The sequence below is a fragment of the Apus apus genome, chromosome 3 (assembly GCF_020740795.1).
Source record: "Apus apus isolate bApuApu2 chromosome 3, bApuApu2.pri.cur, whole genome shotgun sequence".
In the NCBI taxonomy this organism is placed as follows: Eukaryota; Metazoa; Chordata; class Aves; order Apodiformes; family Apodidae; genus Apus; species Apus apus.
In genome coordinates, this window is record NC_067284.1 from 26,279,039 (window position 1) to 26,300,440 (window position 21,402).

The 21,402-nt window shown below is 34.6% G+C and overlaps 1 protein-coding gene across 1 annotated transcript in view; it reads left to right on the forward strand.

The window, feature by feature from the left end:
- The window catches only part of CSMD1 (CUB and Sushi multiple domains 1), a 1,033,138-nt gene extending 1,015,953 nt beyond the window's left edge, over positions 1-17,185 (forward strand). Inside the window, exons 66-70 of the mRNA XM_051614951.1 lie at positions 4,165-4,326; positions 5,391-5,503; positions 6,156-6,243; positions 11,982-12,114; positions 14,057-17,185. Of these exons, the coding sequence (XP_051470911.1) occupies positions 4,165-4,326; positions 5,391-5,503; positions 6,156-6,243; positions 11,982-12,114; positions 14,057-14,216 (656 nt within the window). The 3' untranslated portion in view covers positions 14,217-17,185. The remainder of the gene's footprint in view (positions 1-4,164; positions 4,327-5,390; positions 5,504-6,155; positions 6,244-11,981; positions 12,115-14,056) is intronic.
- The last annotated feature ends 4,217 nt before the right edge of the window (positions 17,186-21,402 follow it).

A 21,402-nucleotide genomic window follows, 5' to 3' on the forward strand; every position in this document is an offset into this window, starting at 1 on the left:
TGAAAATGACAATAATGGTAAGCAGAGAACTGAAACCGTAACAAATGACAGTAATTAACAAGGAAAAGTTTTAAGCTGTTTTTCAAAACCAGGTCTGCACTATTATTATGTCTTTTAAAATTGCAAATTCTCTTTATTATGGAACACTAAGTATTTTGTAGCACTTTCTTTCCCTTTTTATCTTGACTTTTTATATAATCACAGAATGTCAGGGTTGGAAGGGACCTTGAAAGGTCATCTAGTCCAACCCCCCTGCCAGAACAGGATCCCCTAGGGTAGTTTACACAGGAATACATCCAGGCGAGTTTTGGATGTCTACAGAGAAGAGATTCCAAAACCTCTCTGAGCAGCCTATTCCAGTGCTCTGTCACCCTCACAGTGAAATGGGTTTTCCTCATGTTTATGTGACACCTCCTATGCACCAGCTTTGCACCTGTTACCCCTTGACCTATCAGTGGACATCACTGAGAAAAGCCTGGCTCCATCCTCCTGACACTCGCCTTTTACATCTTTATAAATATTAATGAGGTCTCCCTTCAGTCTCCTCCAAGCTCAAGAGACCCAGCTCCCTCAGCCTTTCCTCATAAGGGAGATGTTCCACTCCCTTAATCATCTTTGTGGCTCTGTGCTGGACTCTTTCAAGTTCCCTGTCCTTCTTGAACTGAGGGGCCCAGAACTGGACACAACATTCCAGATGTGGCCTCACCAAGGCAGAATAGAGGGGGAGGAGAACCTCTCTTGACCTACTAACCACACCCTTTCTAATACACCTCAGGATGCCATTTGCCTTCTTGGCCACAAGGGCACATTACTGGCTCATGGTCATCCTCCTGTCCATCAGGACCCCCAGATCCCTTTCCTCTTCGGGGAAACAACTTGGGGCTGTTCTTTCTCAGATGCAAGACTCAACACTTGCTCTTGTTGTATTTTATTTAATTTCTCCCCACTCAACTCTCTAGCCTGTCTAGGTCTCATTGAATGGCAACACAGCCTTCTGATGTGTCAGCCACTCCTCCCAGTTCAGTGTCATCAGCAAACTTGCTGACAGTGCACCCTGTTCCCTCATCCAGGTAGTTGATGAATATATTGAATAGTACTGGTCCCAGTACCAACCCCTGAGGAACTCCACTAGATACAGGCCTCCAACTAGAGTCTGTCCCATTGACCACAACTCTGTCTTCTTTCCTTCACAATCCATCTCACTATCTGAAATTCCATTTGCTGCTATCTCTGTTTTAATTGGGATTAAGCTCATATTGCTAAACCAGGTTTTTTGTAGCAGAATAGATTTATGATCTCATTTCCCACCTCTGGGTATATGAATTTAATTATGTTTGGTTTGTATATTGAATTACTATTTTTTGCCAGAGGTAATGTTTTGATAGCCAATAGTAACTATTGTTTTTACAGTACTGTAATTTGTAATAGAGTATAGGTTGCAACTAAAGCATTCTCACAATACTTGTGTGAGGTTTAGGAGCTACAATATGGATTTGGTTCCCATGGAACTCATTGCTTTGTGTATTTTTTGTAAAAACAGTTAAGAAGGTGCTTTAACAAGTCACTGTGGATTCCCCCATTTGTCACATTCTGAGGGTACTCTGCAGAGGTGCAGTATTAGTATAATAATGCCAAGTTAATTTTTCTCATTCTGCATTTCCCCATGGTGGATTAGAAAGGCAAGGATATTGCAAGGACTTGGCAGAAGTGGGGCAGAGCTGCTTTGATTCCTTGGCAGCATCCATGGGACTGCAGCACATGCATTTTAACCTTTTACAAAAACAGAGTGGGGAAGCAGAAGTATATATTCTTGTTTTCTTCCCCTGCTGATTCTATCCATCTGCAGCAAGTGCAAATTCTGTAAATATCAAGTCAATGGTAATATTTTGCAAAGATAAACAGCTATTTTTGGCAAAGTGGTTAGAGAAACTAGATACTGAAGATGTTGAATGTGACAAAAGAAGTATGGTTCCTGCTCCTTTATAAAAAGTCGTACGTAGTACCTGTCAGATTCATACCAGTATTGCTAGATGCTCACCTTCATGAGAAGAAGACAATTTCAATTAAAAGCAAAGACAAATAAAAAAATAAATATATATTTTTAAATGCCAGATTTCAACTTTCCTGTATGTGACTATTGCAGTAAAGCAATCAGAAAAGTGTAGGAAAACATCTGAAAGACCCTTTACAGAATTCATATATTTGCAGAAAATATATCAATTCTAAGGACTCTGATGTACCAGTTGAAATTTAGTGCTTCAGACTTAGTATTAAGTTAAAAGTCCCTAGTCTAAAACCCCAGTCCTGCCTTTGGTACTACTTTGGAAAGGCAGCATTTAAAATTCTCCTAAGCTGTTGTACTCAAAGCCATAAATAGTGGTTGCCACTCAGTTGGAATTCAGTGGTAGTACAAACAACATAGCAACAAGGCTTTCAAATCATGCCACATTGAGCTTAAGTGTTGTCTTCTAACTTTTGCACAGTTTCAAGGCAAAAGGCATTGAAAATGCTACTTCCTCTTTATTAAATGCATTCTAGGAAATGTAATAATAAGATTAAGAGACAGTCAACAGCTAATCCGTCATCAGATTTTCACATGTGCTGCGTGTCAGTATTTTTTGTTGGAAATATATGCTATTGTTGACCTGGCTTTCCTTTTGATTAATTTTTGCCATCAGTGATTAGGTGGAAGAGGAAATACTAATAGAATTTATTCAAAATAGATACACAGGATAGTTGCACTGATACATTTCCTTCAATATGGACATCTGCCTTTACAAGTGCTCAGAGTTTGATAAAATGCAAAAAATCCAATAATTTAAGAGCTTGATTAGAAGACTATGAAACACTCTTCTAATATCAGACTTTAGCTATTTAGCAAATATCATTTGTAGTGATCATGGGTAGTAAGGGTGAATTTTAATAGTTGCTAGGGCTGCCATTTTTTCAAGAGATCATGTGATTGGTTATACAGTTCTTTTTATGACAGTTTACTTCTTAAATTGTAATGTTAGAAGATTAGAACTAAGTGGAAAACTTTCTATAGTCACTTGTTGGAAGCAGCCAGGAAACACTGGATGCTGTCTGTCCAGAGGGAGGGTTGGTCTCTTTTGGCCAGCTTAACTGCTTAACTTAACCGTAATGTTTGAAAGAAGTCTTCCCCAGATTTTATAACAAGAAAATATATGGGAGAATACAGCAATGTGTAGGGGAGAAATGAATTTTCAAGACATATAGCACAAGGTAAATGTATCTTGACATAAAATGAACATCTCTTCTTCTCAGGATTTTTTCTCTTCTATGTTTCTTTTTAAATGAATGTTCATATTGCAGATACTGTTAGGTAAGAAGGGCCTTTCCTACACTGTTGGCTTTTTGGCCAAATAGTAAAAAGGACAATATTTAATGGAATGAAGTATTTTTTTTTCTTTATAAACGGAAAAAAAAGCAAACAGTAACATCAAAGAAATTACCCAAATACATAAAATTATTTCTAAAATTCGTTATTCAGTTTGTGTGTTTTTTACTTCAGATTATTCAAACTGCAATTTCTGAGAAACCAACCCCTATTTTAAACCAAAAAAGTTCCCTGCTCTGCTGCTCTGGCAACTTTGCTGCTCACAGGTGCAGTGATATATTATGGAGAGAAAATGTGGAGTCTAAAAAAGACTGATAAAAAGCTTGTGCTAAACTGTGTCTGGATTTCCATTAATTCTGTTGATACTCCATGGGAAATCATAGACAGTTCTGCTTTAAGAGATTCATGAAACAAAAGAGATAAGACATATCTCTGATATAAAAATTGTTTTCTCCCCTTTTTTTTATCATAATTTCTTTAATCTGCAAGGCTTTAGGGAAAGAGTCCATTATTTTTCATAGTCTTGGAGACATTCCCTGAAGCATACAATCTATGAAGTGTGAGGTTATTTAAGAGCATATATTGTAATGGACAGGTGTAGTATATTATAGGCAATTGTGTGGAAAGGTCATAAGATATATTGTCTTCACTGATGTAAATCTTTACTGTAATGCCTCTTTAGAACAGTAGATTGATGCTGTAACACAAAAAATGAAGAGCATAAGTATGGCTAGAAAGATTGTATCTTTGTTGTCTTTTACTCATTTGTTTGTTTCTTTTTTTTTTTTTTTCCAACTTTTATTTAGTTCCCTCAGATGTGTTTTTTATAAACTCACTGTGGAAAGGGTTTTATGAATATTTAGGAAAAAGACAGCCTGCTACTCTGACTGTTGATTGGTTCAATACTACAAGCAGTAAAGTGAATGCCACATTCATTGAGGCATCCAACATACAACTCAAACTATCAGGTGGGTTCAGAATTTGGTGTTTAAAAAAGCTTCTCTTTAATTTTTTTTTATCTGTTCAGTTTTGTTGTATATTGTATCAAACACAAAATAAAACTAAAGCTTTTACATTTTCACTAAAAATCTTTCTCTGCTTATTTTGCAAAAGGAAAGGTCCTAATACAATTGTCTGCACAGATTTCAGTCAATTTCTATGAAGTCACCCATCTATTTCCCCCCTTAGAGTTCAAGTAAATATTGTGCCAGAGTTTTTTCATCTTGAACGGTTGGATAGTATTGATGAGCTCACAGATAATATTGAAGTAGCAGATGTGGTATTTAGGCATTTTAGCACTATTCAGGGATTTTAGTCATATTTAGGTATTTTAAGAACTGTACCATTGAAAAGCTCCATTATGCAATAGTGATTAACATTTGCTTTAAAACAATATGGTCTTGATAATGGAATATCATAAAATAGGCACACTTAATTTAATAATTGAGGAAATTATGCATATATTTTAATCAACGTCATGCATTCCTCCTTGCAAATCTGACTGTGAAGTTCTGATTTAGCCTTTGTTCACAGTTATATTTGAAAAGAGCATTATTGGTTATAGGTGCCATTTAAGGTCAGGAGTTCAGAAAGAATTTCAGTAGTTGACTGCTGGACAGCAAATTTTCTTCCACTAAACTATTGATATTTACTATAGCAATATACTGTTGTGATGTGAGTGAAATTGAATTTTTTCCAGTTCAAGAAAATCCCAGGCAAGGAATTCTACCTTTGAAAAACTGCACAAAAATCAAATATTCTTGTCCATTTGCCTATAGATATTAAACAGTACAAAAAACATCTTTGCATCCTGTTATCAAATACAATGTGGGCAAAAGATCAACAAAGTAAGATCCTGTTATTACAGTGCTTTAAATCTTGATTTATTCAGGTTACAAAATTGTGTTATTGCAGAATGTTTTCTACAGAATATTTTAGTTCTAAAGCAATATACTTACCTTTAAAAGGATATTTGAACAAACTCATTGAAAAATCATTTTAAAGGCATGTGTTACCTCCTTTATGTTAACAGGTGTTTACAAGAAAGAAGAAGCCCATTTGCTTTTGAAAGTTTTTCAGATTAAAGGGCCTAGTGACATTTTTGTAAGCAAGTTTGAAAGCAACAACTGGGCACTCGATGGTTATGTAAGTAACCAGACCATTATGGATAAAGCTTGTGGAGTTTAAAGTCTGAAGGAATTTGTGATTTCTCAGATATTCCTATGCAACTTTATATATTACAAATATGAAATATGGCACTTTAGATGTCAGTGGAGTTTACTAAGGGGAAGGTGGGTTGAATCAGTGTATATTGCCTTGGTTTTGCCTTGTTTTCTTAGATAAGGGTGGGAATTTATCTTTAGAATTATTTTCCGTCATTTGGTTGCTAATAGTAATTAAATTACGTTTAATCTTGAGGAAAAAAGGAGTTCTTTTACTCTTTACAGTCGTCTTTTGTGCCTCATGAGTCTTTCTATGAAAAATTATTTAAAATGTGACAATTCAGTGGACCTCTGTATCCATGTACTTATTCAATTATGTGTATGCCAGTTGAAGAATTTTAAAATCCACCGATATACCTCAGATATTTTAAAATCATTCCAGATGGTTTTTGCAAGTTTTTAAAATAATGTTTCAAACTTAAAGTTATAAGTATTGTATAAACAGAGAGAGTTCATTAATATTTTAACTGTGAAAAGTGAAAATCTGGACTCCATTTCTCTACTCAGAAAAACAAATGGCTAAGCATTCTTATTTTTTGTTTCAGAAATCTTTTTTCTATTTCAACATATTCTAGGTATCATCAGGGCTTGAAAGAGGTGTTTTTACCTATCAAGGTGATATACATGGAAAAGACTTTGGAAAATTTATGCTCCAAAGACAAGGTAAAGGCATTCATAGAGCTTTAATAGGTATAATCTTTTTAGATCTTGCATGAATGAATTCAACAAATGACTCAGCTAGCTAGCTGAAGTAGGCATGTTTGTTTCATGCCATTGCTATTACAAAAAAATAGAATGAAAAATGCACATTTAAAATATACAGTTCAAATCCCAATTTAACTCTGTTTAACATGTTACTATCTCATTTTTCTAGTATAGCAACCTAATAAGATGGCTACAGGATGCCCTTGAAGAGAATGCCATTGTAACTGCTTGCTTTTCTGTGAATGTCTTTTCTACAGTAATAGGGATGTAACAGAATTGCAGTCAGAATCGTGTAGGAAATAAAAGGAAAGAATCAATACTGATTATAATAGTGTCCTTTGGAGAAAGCTTGGTGGGTGTTTTAATGGATAAATATATATATATATATATATATGGTTCTACTTTACTACCAAAAATCTGAAATAACTGAGGCATATATTACAGCTATGGACTTGAGTTCTTCAGCAGCTGGTGAATAACTAGTTATTTTACTCATTAAATAATTGTGTCATAAAAAGTAATAAAATATTTACTCCTGAAACTTTGATTCATAAAATAGTTTTGGCAGACATCTGATCCTGGAACTACTACAGAGTGGTCAAAGCATACTATATATACACTCCCTACTGGGCCAGGAGGAAGAGACAGTGTGGCCAATGTACCTACACCAGGCTTTGTCTTCATTTTATGTATTACATTGGTTCCATTAAATTCATTGCTGCTGTACCCAATGCCCTTTAAAGTTCTGCCAAATCTCCCTTGAATGTCTTTGCTCTGCAGCTCTCAATTTGCTATATTTGTTTAGTCACAATGAGCGGAAACCTTACCCTTCAGAGTTGCAGACTAAGAACTGCCAATCACTGAAGCCAAATACAATTTCAGTCTTCAGATTAAATTCTTAAGTGGGTCAGATTATTTGCTTCTACTTTCATGTAATCTCTATCACTGTAAGATCTAAGGTGCTTTTTCTTTCTTAGGCTGAGGGCCTCCTGTCTTCAGCTTTGATATCTCAGCAGAGAGATTGCTGCAAATGCAGACTCTCTTTTGTAATACTACTTTATGTGATTGCTAAATATGTACTAATTTTCTATAGGTTTCTTGTTCTCTGTTGAAGGACCTATAGCTAAAAGGAAACAGCAAATTTCCAGACAACACGGGTCATGATATTTGTCCATACCCTCCCATATTCAAGCATAGCTTGATTTGTTTTTTAAATCTGTTCTGTTCATGAATATTCTGCTGAAGTATGATCTCATGTCCTCCAGCTGAAGAATTAACATATTTTCATTTCTTCAGGAAGGTAAATTACTAGCTGCCTTTACACAAAGCCGGAAGTATTCATAAACTATGTATGTTCTGGTGCATACATAATGTAATATGAAATTTTTCACCTGCCAGAGTACTTCAAAGAACAGCATTTACTGATAAATACTTGGTTAAGTGTGAAAGATTGATTTCTTTGATGAAAAATTCCTTCTCATAAAATACCAGAAAAAGGCCAGGCTCGGTGAATATGTCCAGTCTTGGAACTTAAGGACATGAAAACAGAAAGAACTTTTGTTTCTAAGCACTGTATATTCTCTTACAGAAGCAATTCTGTTTGCTTGTAGCCTTAGAGAATAACCCAAAGGGCAAAGAGCTCTCTGTTATCAGTTTGCCAAAAGAATTTGAACTGTACCTGAGCCTGCTTAAGGGGCTCAAGTTGTGACACCAAATTATTTAACCTCTTTCCAGTCATTGCTGGGGGCTTTTTGTTTGTTTTTTAATGTTTTAATAGCTCAATATCTAATGGCTGTGGCTAGGTTCAGTTTCTGTAATTGCTGGGTGCCTGTGCCTCACCACTACAGTTCTAGATGTTTATTCTAAAATCTTGGCCTTGTCCATTCCAGTCTGGACTGTCATCTAAAATTGTATGAAAAGAAGGCTTTGTAAGAAGATAATCTTACTTTACCAAATGATTATTTTCCTATCTTTATTTCCTTTGGGGAAGTACAATGACCTACTTCTCTCTCCTTTCTTTTTCTTCAAAGTACTTTTTTGGCTTGTCTAGATTGAGACAAGAATTCTTGACATAAAATATAAAATATGAGAAATTAATTTGCCCCTGTTCTATATTAGATCAATGGCTGTGAAATACATGTTCATTTTCTTGAAACTGATCAACTCTTAATGGTGTTGACCATCATGAGACATGTGAATTTTAAATTGCACTCTATAAAGATTTCATCCTTTCTTTCCAGATCATTTCACACAACTTCCATCATTCACAAAGAAACTCTACATCTAAACAGGATATTCACAGCTTCAGAGTACAAAATGTTTGTGCATTTGCTAATGCACGGTTAGCTAGGACTAAGGAGCTATGAGACTATTGATATATATGTATGGGTAAATACACACACACACACGTATATATGTATATATATACACATATATATGTATACGTACTTATATGTATACATATAGATACATATATGTACATATATGAATATATATACTCCTCGCTGCTAATGAGGTACCCAAAGAGTCTTTGCTATCCAGCACTTACCAGTCAGGTGAAGAACGTACAGCCTCTGCTGCTCCTTGGAAACTTCTGACTTCTCTCAAATCCTTGAGCTGCTAACCTTTCTTGTCTCAGAAATCACTCTTCTACCTCTAATTCTGCTTTTCTTATCTTGCATATTTTTCATTGTCACAATTCCTCACACTTCAAGAGGAGTTCTCTTAGCAAAACTGAGCCATCTCATACTGATGCCAAACAGTTGAAACCCCCAGCTAGGAGTTACAGAGAAAATGCATTTGAAAGCTCCAAACAATGATAAGGAAATATTCTTAATGAATGTTTTCTTACAAAAAGTATTATTTTGTAGTATGTATAAAGAATAGCAATCATCCAGAGTGTAGAAGTACACAGCTTGCACAAATTACTTTTTTTTTTTTTTTTTTTGTCTATTAGCATGAAGATATTTCCACTTCTCTGATTTTGGCTGTAGTGGCATTCAGTAGCTAAATTAGAGCTTTTCACGATAGGTTTTCATGTTTATCATCATGATAATGTTGTCTAAAGAAATAAAAAGTTCACATCAGGATATGTTTAATCACAAACATCTCTGGAAATGATTGTAGTAAGTAGTCCAGACTGTGTTGAAGCTATAGTGAATCTCATATATTAATAAAATTCAAATTATCCAGAATCACAGCAGAGTTTCTCTTCCATAATTAAAAGCACATACAGAGCACAGTCCAAATCTGGTCAACACGTATCCACTGCCAATTAAAGGGTATAATAGTCAATTAAAATTTTCATGCTTAGTTACCCTAAACTTTGTGCTTTAAAAAATGTAGAGGTATAGATTATTCAATTACCTGCTTTAGGAATTTTGAGTACTAAGAACTATATGTATTCGTTATCAGAGATAATATAACAAGAAATTATGTAAATGTAACTTTGTGCCTAGTTTTAAATGTTCAGTTACACAGAAAACATTGTATTTAATTTTTTTTTTATCCCATACCAAAATGTGATGCCATGAGTTGCTTAATATTAATTTCAAACTATTGTTTTATTTTAGCTAAATTCTGATTAGATATTTTATAATTTTTCTTCTACTTTTATATTAAAACCTATCTATATTATGTGCCACAATAATAGCTTTGAGATACAAATTAAGAATTCATTGATCATACATATTTCTGCTTATTTTGGTACTTGGTTGGAATTTTAAAGAAGAGTCAGAATACTAATTCCAGATTTTGCTGATATAAGCTGACTGGAACAAATTTGATCATTACCATATTTCTCATTAATTACTCCAAATAACTGGAAAAACAGCTGGGGATTGTGATAGTAAAGTGATAACTGCATACAGTTTTTACAATTTCTGGAACTTCTAACTAATGAAACAATCAAAAGGAGCATTTAAATTGATATTTCTTAAACTTTTCTTAACTGTGATAAATACTTGAGTCTGTCTTTAATTTAGATTGGTTGCAGAATGTCCAACACGTGCAATAAAATACAAAAATACATAAAATGCCAACAGGCCTTCCACACCTTAAGTGTTGGGACAAATACTGGATTACTGAAGTCCAAAGATTTTTATAATACACTGGTTCTATTCTAAAACAGTTCAACATTAATTAAGACCTTCACAGTAGTATGATAGAGCTCATAACATGATCTCAACTACCATAGGAGTAGGTTTATTAATTTGAAAAGGTTATCCTCCACCAGTTCTGCAGAGAACGAAGTCTGAAATGTGACAGAAGATCGAGGCAGTGAAAAATGTCGAAGTACAGTATTTTGTCATGTTTAGTGATCAAATTTTTCAATTCTAAAATTCCTAGAGTATCTGTCTTAATTTTAAAGGGAACTTAGTTACTTCCTAGAATTTAATACATCTAATAAAATGAATTGCACAAAGTGTATTATAATATTAGCAGTTGAAACATGTAAGTTTTAAAAACGTCTACTGGAACAAAAACACAATTTATCTTTCAAATTGAGCTTAAACTGCAAGAAACCATAGGAGAGTTGTTTGCTTCTGTCTCAGTTTTTCAACTTATTTAGGTATTTTAATAGAATGCTGAAAGCAGTGCAATGACTGTGTCCCTGCTATATAACTGGTCTGTGCCAGAGTCCCAAAAAGACTGATTGATGCTGTGGCATCAATGAGGGTGTCAGTGTGTTTGAGGCAGTGTGTACTGGTAGGTTAGAGCATTTCTGAGTGGTAAACACCAGGGTTTCTTATTCTTCTCTACTAGCATCAGCAAAAAATTACTCAGAATAGCAATCCCACATATCTGTCCCAGCCCCACCCCACTGTACTTTGTCTTGTTCTCTACTTCCTCCTTGGGTAGAATCTCTACATTTCTCTCTGATGGGCTGCGAGTTCAAACTGGCAACATGGAATTGGGTCTTAAAATATTTTTTTTAATAAAGATTTTCTATATTTTGCACTGTAAAATTACTTGTCATCCTCCATAACTTGAATTGTCTAGTTGACCACCTACTAAAGTAATTTAACAATGTCTCATACTGATTAAAAAATAGGTTTTGGAAAATGCCCTCCAGTACAGGTTATCTGCTTGTTCACAATAGGAACCCAGCGAGGCCAATGCCTTCGCATCCTCTGCACCTCATTTTATCCCAGTGCAAATGCAGCTGCCACAGGCTCTAAAAGCTGCTCGTGTCACTGCTGAAAAGGCTTTGTAAAGCAGCCAGGACATGCACACAGGTGCACAGACTTGGGAGTGCTATCAAGCCAAGCAGAACGACTGTGGTTTATTGCAGTTACCTCAGTTCTTTCTTCCTTTTTCATATCTGTTGTGGTCTCAAAGTGGTTGTTGTTTCTCACCTGATTAAAGCTGCAAGCGTGGAACACTTTTTTCAGTATTAGCAAATTTTTTGGTAGAAAGTAAACAATTGGACTTTATTAAAGTGACTCATGAGAGGTGTAGTTCACAGTTGTTTTACTTGCTGAATGCTGTCTTCAAATAATTTTGATAGTTATCGATGTGTTATTTGGTGGTATTAACAAGATTTATACTATGATACTGCATGCTACTTTTTAAATGCTTTTAAATAGAATCATTTGATTAAAACACCGTTTTTTTCATTCTTGGAAAAAAAAACAAGAGAGCTATAAGATATAAAAGCTGGGAATTTTATTTCTGCCCTTTTTGTTTCATTTCAGGTCCTTTAAGTGCAGAGACAGACCTTTCAAATCACTATTATGGTACAAACAGCAGTTCGGTTGCAGCTGCCATCCTGGTACCATTCTTTGCTCTAATATTATCAGGGTTTGCATTTTACCTCTACAAACACAGGTAAATGTTATTTACTCAATAACTCAATAAGCTTTTTGTTTAAATTTTGATAAGTAAGCATAACTAAAGAACACAATGCTGAAGCTTTCAAAAATATATTTTCCCTAGAAAGACAAATATTTCTAAGTATTGCCACAAAAGGCTTCAGTGCAGAGCAGTTCTTAATGGTGAACAATTAGAAAAATGAGTCACTGTGTTAAGGAGCAAAGATCTATCAATCTGATTTGTTCATTAGGCTGCATGAGATTGAAATCTCAGGTAACATGTTTTATTGTTCTTTCATTCTAATACTTTATTAAATTGAATATATGCTGCTTCTTTCAACATGCTTATGAGTATTAATTATACAAGCTGAAAGATGCGTAAATCCCATGAGGGAGCAACCTATAATGAGACTACTTACAGTACATGCTGAATAAGCTAGTGAGTACTACTCAGATTGGCATAAATTCAGGTAATTTGAAAATTTTGTATTTATAATTTTACTTTATATATCAGAAAGTCTGCACAACTCTTATTTTTTATTCAATTGCTGGTGTAATATGTTCTAATAGAACTTTGCTTAAAAATGAACATGCTTACAATTTTGGTATGTTCTTTATGGTGGTAAAACACTATTCAAAATAGAGGAGTGGTTACTGAATGTCAAAAATTACTTGACTATTAGGATCACTAGTTAGGATTTGATACATCTGATTGCATACATGTGGACATATGAAATCTCTGTCAAGGTATTTAGTAGTGTTTATTGCTGGAAGTATTTATGGAGGGAAGTAGGCATACTATGGCAGATTTATATAAAAAAATGAAATTACTGACCCACATCTGAAGGTAACTGCCACTAGCAATGCAACATATTCTGAAAACTTGCTATATCAATGCAAGAGTTGCCTGATTTAAGCTTATGCTGGCTGACTTTGCACTGACTTAGATTCATTAGTACTCAGGAGACCTGTTACAGCACTTCAGTGGTGCAGCACTGCCTTCCTGCTCTGGAATGGTAATAAAGATCTGATAGCAGCAAATTACTAAACCATTCCTTCTACCTCTCTTGAAAAAATCTAAGTCAGTAAAGTCTGTGGGTGTTCATCTCGTCTAAATCCCAAAATGATATTGAAAGGATGACTTAGGACAAAATCACTCTCATCTTTCTATGTAGACACAGTAATCTACTCCATTCAAGTCTTTTAAATTAACAATTTGTATTCATCTTCATCAGAACATTTGCAGAGATCATTTGCCTTCCTAGGTATACTGTACAAATCAGTGTGGGCAAAATCCCAAATCTCCAGGAAAGAAAATCAGAATATGCTTGATGGTGATCAAATTAAACTTACCTATTAAAGATGCTTCTCTAGTTTTGACATATGTACTGCAGAAATTGATAAGGTGCTAATTTATTAAAGCTGGAATAAAAGTTTCCGTTTTAAATAAGGATTATTTTCTGCTCAGACTAGAAATCTAAAACTGAAAAGCTCATCAGAAAATATCAATTTTATTACTGACAGAAAATAGTATAAATGTTATCAGTTCAAACTTTACTTTTGTTTATTGGATGTTGCTTTACTTTTGCCTGCCAATTTTGGAACTAAACAGAAATTATTAAGTTGTCATTCTTTTGACACTTTTAGGATGGAAAATACATACCTGTATTTCGCCTACATTGTCTCTGGGCTTTGTAGCACCAGTTTGCCCATTAGGAGTTTGTTTTCTTCTCTTCCTGCTATGAAAAACAACTTCCAGACAGAATTCTTTTACTTTTTAAGTCATTGCAGCATCCTTCATGTCTCTCCTTTTATCACTTTTAGGCAGTTGTGCAACATGTGTAGACAGCACAGAAACACGATAGATAAAACTTTCAATAATTATAAAATGTTTGTTTTTAAGGCTTACTAATGATAATTTCCTCTCTTTTTTTTTCTTTTTTTTTTTTTTCCCTCAGAACAAGACCAAAAGTACAGTACAATGGGTATGCTGGACATGAAAACAGTAATGGACAGGCTTCATTTGAAAATCCCATGTATGACACAAACTTAAAACCCACAGAGGCAAAGGCTGTGAGGTTTGATACGACTCTGAACACAGTTTGTACAGTGGTATAGCCTTCAGTGCCCAATATGACTTATTTCATAGCCATACCTCTGATGGACAAGCAGTAATTCCTTTGGTGCCATATACCAGTTTCCCTTCTTCTCTTGGCTTTGCTGCTGTAATCTTTAACATCTTCTGTCAGCCTACATGCAGCTAAATTTTCTGGTAAAAATGTGTCAGTCTTCTGGGGATCAGATAAAGAATATTTTTCATCTTGAAGTTGGATCAAAATGCCTGGCTGCATCTGCTTTGAATCAAGGCACACTTTAAGGAAGACTGCCAAGTCATGCCAGTTTGTCATATTCAATGCCTCAGACTTTCATATTTTTATGTGGCTGGATGCCTTTCAATGCATTCTTCTGGGCACTTGGATAAATCCTTTGAGTACTGTGACAAATGATACCACCACGGATTAGCCCCTGGAGTATCCTGAAGAAATCAAGCTCTCTTGAAGGAGAAGACAACCTTCCTTGAGACAGCATATACCTGGAAATGCTTTACCATTCAGATCTTGCTAAAATTAAAGAAATTAATATTGTATCTCATACATAGGGCAGTTTGCCAATTTCCCAATCAGCCGTTATCTTGCAAAATGTTAATGCACAATTTTTTTGCACTAGAGTGTCATGGATGACTGAGTAAGATACTGGTAAAAATATACAGGGTTTCTATACACTGTCCATTGTATATAGGCATTCACTCTTTGCAAAACATTCCACAATAAATTTACCTGAAAAACTAAATTATGAGCCCCATGCTTAGCACCAGGTAAAATTTTGTGTGATAGAGGACAACATTTCTTTTGTCAGTTTTTGTCTAAATTTCTTTGTAAACATGATTACAAGTCACTGGAGACTTTCAGCCACAATGAGAGCCCATTTCTAAGAACTTTTCATTGCCAGTATTGTTTTCTTCTGAACTCAGTCATCAGTCACCATTGTCAGTATCATACTATATAACAGCAGGGGGGTTAGCAGCTATTGCTGCTCGCCATGTACAAATGTGAATAGTAATTTATTTTAGATAGCTCATAAAGCCTGTGAGCCTGTGCTCATAATACAGTCTTCCCTTTTGCATTTTTTTTCATTTTTGCTGTAATTTGACATCATTTTCTGATGTTACATGGAACTAAAACACACTACAGTAGCATATGTAAACCCAGTACAAATTGTCTATAACAAGCTGTCATTCAGTTTCTACTTTGGACAAAGGGAAATACTCAACTATCTTTGCTTTCTGTTTCTTTTCAGATTTTTTAAACACACTGCTTATGCCTTTTGTACTTACACAGTTTGACAGAGAAAGTCTGACATTTGTAAATATGAATGGTTGAGTAAATCATTAACATTTACTTAGAATTAGGTTTTATTGAATGAAAAAAAACAAAATGCCTACGGGCAGATTAATTAAATTGAGTTTTAAAATACAGGAAATTACAGGAAATAAAGAAGCAAAATCTGATTTTAGTCGTACATGCTGAGCTCATATGCTAGGAGAATTGCTTTGCTTTACTTCAAAATTCAGGGTTGCTTTTTGTTGTTTTTGGTTTAGTGTTCTGAATTTCAAACTGTCCTAATGTCCAGTTGCTATCAAAAACTGTAGAAGAATGTTTCTAAACTCCATATGTATGTAGGTCTGGCTGTTATACCCAAAACAAAAAGGTAATGTAAGCCCAATAACAGTTTTTTCAGCTAATGTTCCAGAATGCAAAGAAAATTTCAAAGGTAACCTTTGGTCAGCTTAACAACTCTACATCTGTTAGATGAAAAATGCCAGCAATATAATACAGTATTGTAGGGCCTCCAGCTGTTATATTCTTCATATGAGCAAGCAACTCTGAAGAAAATTTAATAAATTATCCTTTCCAGTCAGTTCCTTGTTCATTTTGTTAGTAGTTTTTTGCTTTCTTTTTTGTTTGTTTCTGAGGTTTTTGTGCATTACAGTTCATTTATCTGTCACATTTCAGAGCCCTTCATATTTCCTGAGAAAGAACAAAGTCATCAGATCAAAGTTGTTGTCCTGATCCTCCCTCATGTAGAGGAAGTTGATCTGCAAGTGAAGAGCTTCCTTAGGAACAGTGGGTCAGGGATGGAAGCTGTTTTGTGGTTAAAGTTTTTGACAGGTGTTCAGTATCGACATAACTGCTTTGGAAGTCTGTCTGTATTGCCAATAGCAGGAAAAAAAATGGAGTATTGAAAACAAGTGCAAAATTCTAGCTAAGTAGCTGTCCTTTATATTTTCTACTCCTGCACTTACTGTGTGTTCTTCAGTGACCTGTCTCACTATGATCAACCAAGCAGTGTGTTGGAGGAAAGGTCCCAGAAAAAGGTTTAGTTAAATTATTTGATCTTTTATGTTCAAGAACCCTGTGAATCCTTTATCTAGTGGTTCATTTCGGGAAGGTTATGTAAGGAGTGTGTATCCCAAGAGAGTGTTGTTTGATCAGGGACACTCAAAATTGGGGCACACTGACAAATTATCCTAAGATGTTTATTTGGAGTATTGGTTAAACAGAAGCTTCAGACTGGAACCCAAGTAAAGGAAAGCTCTTGTAGTTTTATCGCTCACATCCTTCAAGTGCATCTCCTTTCCTCTATGTTTGAGTCTTCTGTTGAAGTTGGATCACTTTCTCCTGAAGTTATTTTACTGAGGGCTGTGTATGCATGCACTTACATATGGTGCTTCATCAGAACAAGACTCTTAAAATGTTGTGCATTGGCCAGGTAATGGCAGCCAGGAAATCTGCTTTCTGAGATACATGCAGAAGACTTTTCCCCTACTGTTGACCAGAGCATTATGACAGGCTAATAATACATGCTAAATATAATTTTTTATTTTTTTTTTTAAAAAACAAACAGGTTATGTGCTTCAAAGCTGTTAAAAACTGCTGCTTGTATCACACATCTTGCCTTTCTCCAGGCTAGCTGCAATAATTTTTTTTCTTGTGTAAAATATTTTGTAAAAAATATAAAAGCTGTTATTAAAAAAAAAAAAAAAAAAAAGGTGGGAGGGTGAGGGTGGGGGGTTGGTGGAAAACGCCGGCATTATGATCAAGTCAATCTAATTTTCATTCCCAGTATTTCATTCTGCCATTTCACTACATGCTGCTGTGACATGAAGTAGGTGCAAAAGAACTTTTTGTACAGAGATATATTTTTTATGAAGAATTTGTAAAATTAATAAATATGCTGTACTTTTTTGATTAATGTAGGTAAATTGTTAAAAATAAATGTTTTTACAATACAAAAAAAAAATTGTAATTTTCCCAATAATGTAAAATTTACCATCTCTAGCTGATTTTCAGTTCTGATCCTATTACACATGTATTAGTATTAAAGTGGCCTGTAAAAAAATAAACAGTACTCTCTTCGGCAAAAGAAAAACAAACTAGAAAAGATTGTAATATAGCCTGTGCAATGCCACTTACCTTGAAAGCAAAATCAGAGTTCTAATTAAATATTTAATATTTGATTTTCACCTTTTGTGTGACCTATTCTTATCAGCTTTTTTCCTGCTATTTACTTTTGTAAATCAGATACTGATTTTTCATTACATTACATTATTCAGTAGAATCTTATTCTTCTCATTTTAAATTCCCAAGCATTATGTAACTTGGTAAAAAATTCCAGGTGCTGTTTAGTGAGATGGGATCTACCTGCTGTTATCTTACACGTATTCAGATTTTAAAATGGCACTTAGGCTCCTAGGTAATTTGGATGCTTTATTAAAAATAACCTATTTATTCTTCCACAAGCCTGCATCCTATCAGAGGGAGTGATGCATCACTTGAAGCCAGAGGTATTGCCAGTTCTGAGAACTAGTTCTGCAGTCACTTAGATATACATACTTCTACTGAAACAAAAATGCTTACATATGTGAAGATAGTCATATATTTTAGTGTTTTCAGGATCAAGACCTGAAATTCTAAACATTTTTATAAAAGTGTTTTACTTTGTATTACTGAAATTTTTTTTATTTCTTTTACTTTTTGACAGCTTAAGAAAGAGTAAGTGAGGCTTCAGGAATACTCTCCTTGTTATTTCTCTGAGAATCAGTGGTAGAATGTGACTGTGGTGCACTTTTAGAAAAAAAATATGTGTATGTCCTTCCTTTCTCATCTTCACAATCTGTCCTGGTAATACGATATCTTATAGGCAGTTGTTAAAAGCTCTCATCTCTCAGAATGATCTCACTTTCCTTCTGACACTAAACTGTAAGTGCTAATACTATCAGTGCAGCTGTCAAGGCATTATCTGACAGGGAGTCATACTTTTTACCTCTTAGCACAAATAATCATCTCACATACACTAAAGGAGTGAACTATTGTTCCTTTCACTGTTGCCAGGCTGTGATGCCAGCTTTTGGAAATTGTTATGCCTTATTGAAAAATGTAACACAGTGCACTTAATTTTGGATTCTAGACAAACTATTTATAGAAAATAAATCTTTTAAGTGTGTTGAGGATACAGTTATGTAAGAGCCACTCTCAGTTGAACCTGTAAAAAAAAGAAAATACTGTTTTTTCAGCTGGCATCTACTAGCTCTGTAGCAGCAGTGAGGTAATAAACAGTATCAAAGGGAAAGCAGACTTATTGGTGTGATTTACTCAAAATGGGAAATGCTTTTTTTTAAGCTTCTTTTAATGTCAGACCCCACTAAACTACACTAAATACGCTGCTTCCTGCTTTAGCATGATTACTAACTTGAAAACACAGGAATTTGTATGCATATGGCTCAGTGCTTGAGAGAACAGAAGTCAGAAGGTGGCAGATAAAGAGGTCTTCTGCAGAATACTGCCTTTAAACAAGTAGCATAAGTTACTTTTAGGCCTATACATGTAAAGAACAACAACAACAAAAAGTTATGTGTTAGGGATCTGTCCCAGAGGCTTTTTTTTTTTTTTTTTTTTTTTTTTTTTTTAAAGTAAACAGTAAAGCAGTATTACAGTTTCAAAATCTTGTCAATGACAGTCTTCTAATGCTTTCCACAAAAGATTGTAGTCTGGACTTCTCTATGGCAAATTAAAAAAGAAAATCAATTGCTGACGTATGTGATCAGTTTGTGACGTAGTGATCAGTTTTCAGAACTTGTTTATAAATTATATCAGAAAGTAGAATATCCTCCTAAACAGTTATATTTGTTTATACTCAATTCTAATTATTTTAAATTACAGACATATATAGTAAATATACAGAAGTATGAATATGCTTGGAACCTAATGTACAGGTGAACTTGCACTTACTTTTGCAGTGTTTAACCTTCAAGTGTGTTTATTGCTTGGTAGAAGCTTCAGCATCAAGTTGTGTGCCTACAGTCCATGAAGAAATTATGTGAGAGGTAAGAATTTGCATGTAAGATCCACACAAGCCAGCAAGCTGAGTGGAGCCACATATATACTAGGCTGTAAGAAATACACAGACAAGAAGAATACTTAAGCATCTCACTTTTGGCCTGAAGAACATATGTCTTTCCACTAGGATTCATAACAGAAATCACTCAAAAATTGGGCACATAAGTCATATGAAGTTTGTTGTGGGGTTTTTTTGTTTGGTTTGGTAGGTTTTTTGTTTGTTTGTTTGTTTTGCCAGGAAGCCCCAAACCATGATGGATAGTAGTGCTCCCTTTCCCTCTTACACCCAATAGTGTAGCAGTTGGAGTGGTCAAATTAGACATGGAAGATCTTCATACAGCTTCTTTAGCTTAAGGAGAAACACCAGGTTGTTAATCATGAAGAATAATGCTACAGGCACTCAGCTGTTGAAAGCAGGTTCTGAGAAAATCTGCTTGCAGTGCAGGATTTGACCTATTAAAAATTTCCAAGACTTCCTTTTGGGTCACGTCTTGCAGACAAAATATGTAGGTAACACTCCTGCTTTGAGAATATTTTTAACCATGGTGTAGGTAACCTGCTACAGAGAAGAAACTTCGGTGCCTAGTGGTCTTGACAGGCAGAAGGACTTGTACATTAATTGGGTTGAAGATCAAGCAGCAGTTGGAGGAGGGGTTTAAGGCAACTCAGGAAATGAATGTCAAATAGAAATGGGAGATCTCTTTCTATCTTAGTGTACCCAAAGTTTTAGTTTACCCATGTTGTGAAAGAACGTGTAAAATTTGCTCAAGGGCAAAGATTAGACAGAAATTAAAAAAAAAAAACAACAACAAAACAAAAAACCCTGAACAAACCAAACCTGTATCAAATCTCTTTAAGAATATTTTTTTTTAAAGTATAAAAACTCTTAAGGGCTCCTCAAACAAACAATTCAGACACCAGACTGGTTTAGCAATTAAATTATTTTGTAAATTACTTCAGAAGTACATTCTAAGTAATTCATTATTGGAAAGATACAAATAGCAGCTGAAAAGATGGACAGAGGTAACAAAAAAAACAGGATTATAGAAGGAGATTTGGAAACTAAAGATGCCATAGAAAAGAGCCATACCTGCTGGTTCTTGGATTGATGAGGGATTTTTTTGAGAATGTAAGGAATGAAAGAAATTTGAGAAAGGAAATACTTATGAAATGCAGTGAATGGAGATGGAGTTCTCAAACAAGAATATAAGTTTTTAGTATTTATTATGGTTTTTCACCTTGGATTTTGTTATTGGAAAGAGGCAAAGTTAGATATTGCTTCATTTAGTACTAGTCAGAGTATTTGTAAATAAGGATTTAAGCAACAAATCATAGACATAAACATTTTTTAAAAATCAGAAATAACACAGAACTTGTACTGTATAGTTCTGAGAAGTACCTAAGTAGCACTTCACCTTAAAAATGTCAGAAACCTGGAGAAGTGATATTACTGTGCTAAAAACTAAATTAAATAAACAATCAAACAAAACAAGCAAAAACAACAACAAAAAAATCCCCAAATATTATCCAGAGGGAACTCTTGAGATCTTTTTGATATAAAAGAAAAATGAAAGGACAGAATGAAAATCTTATTAACTGATTTTAGAGAGAATGGTTATTGTCACCCAAGTCTCATTTCATTCTTGAAAGCCTGATTGATAACTACATATTAAATTTAAAAATAGACAACTGATTTGGTAGCACACATTATTAACAAATAAAAATAAAGAACAGCAGTAATTACACATGACGTTGATTTAGACATAACTCTCAAACAGACAATAAGGAATTATCAGTGAAAAAGGAAATGCTGGGAAAAGTTCATGGGTCTGCTGCTAGGCCTGATG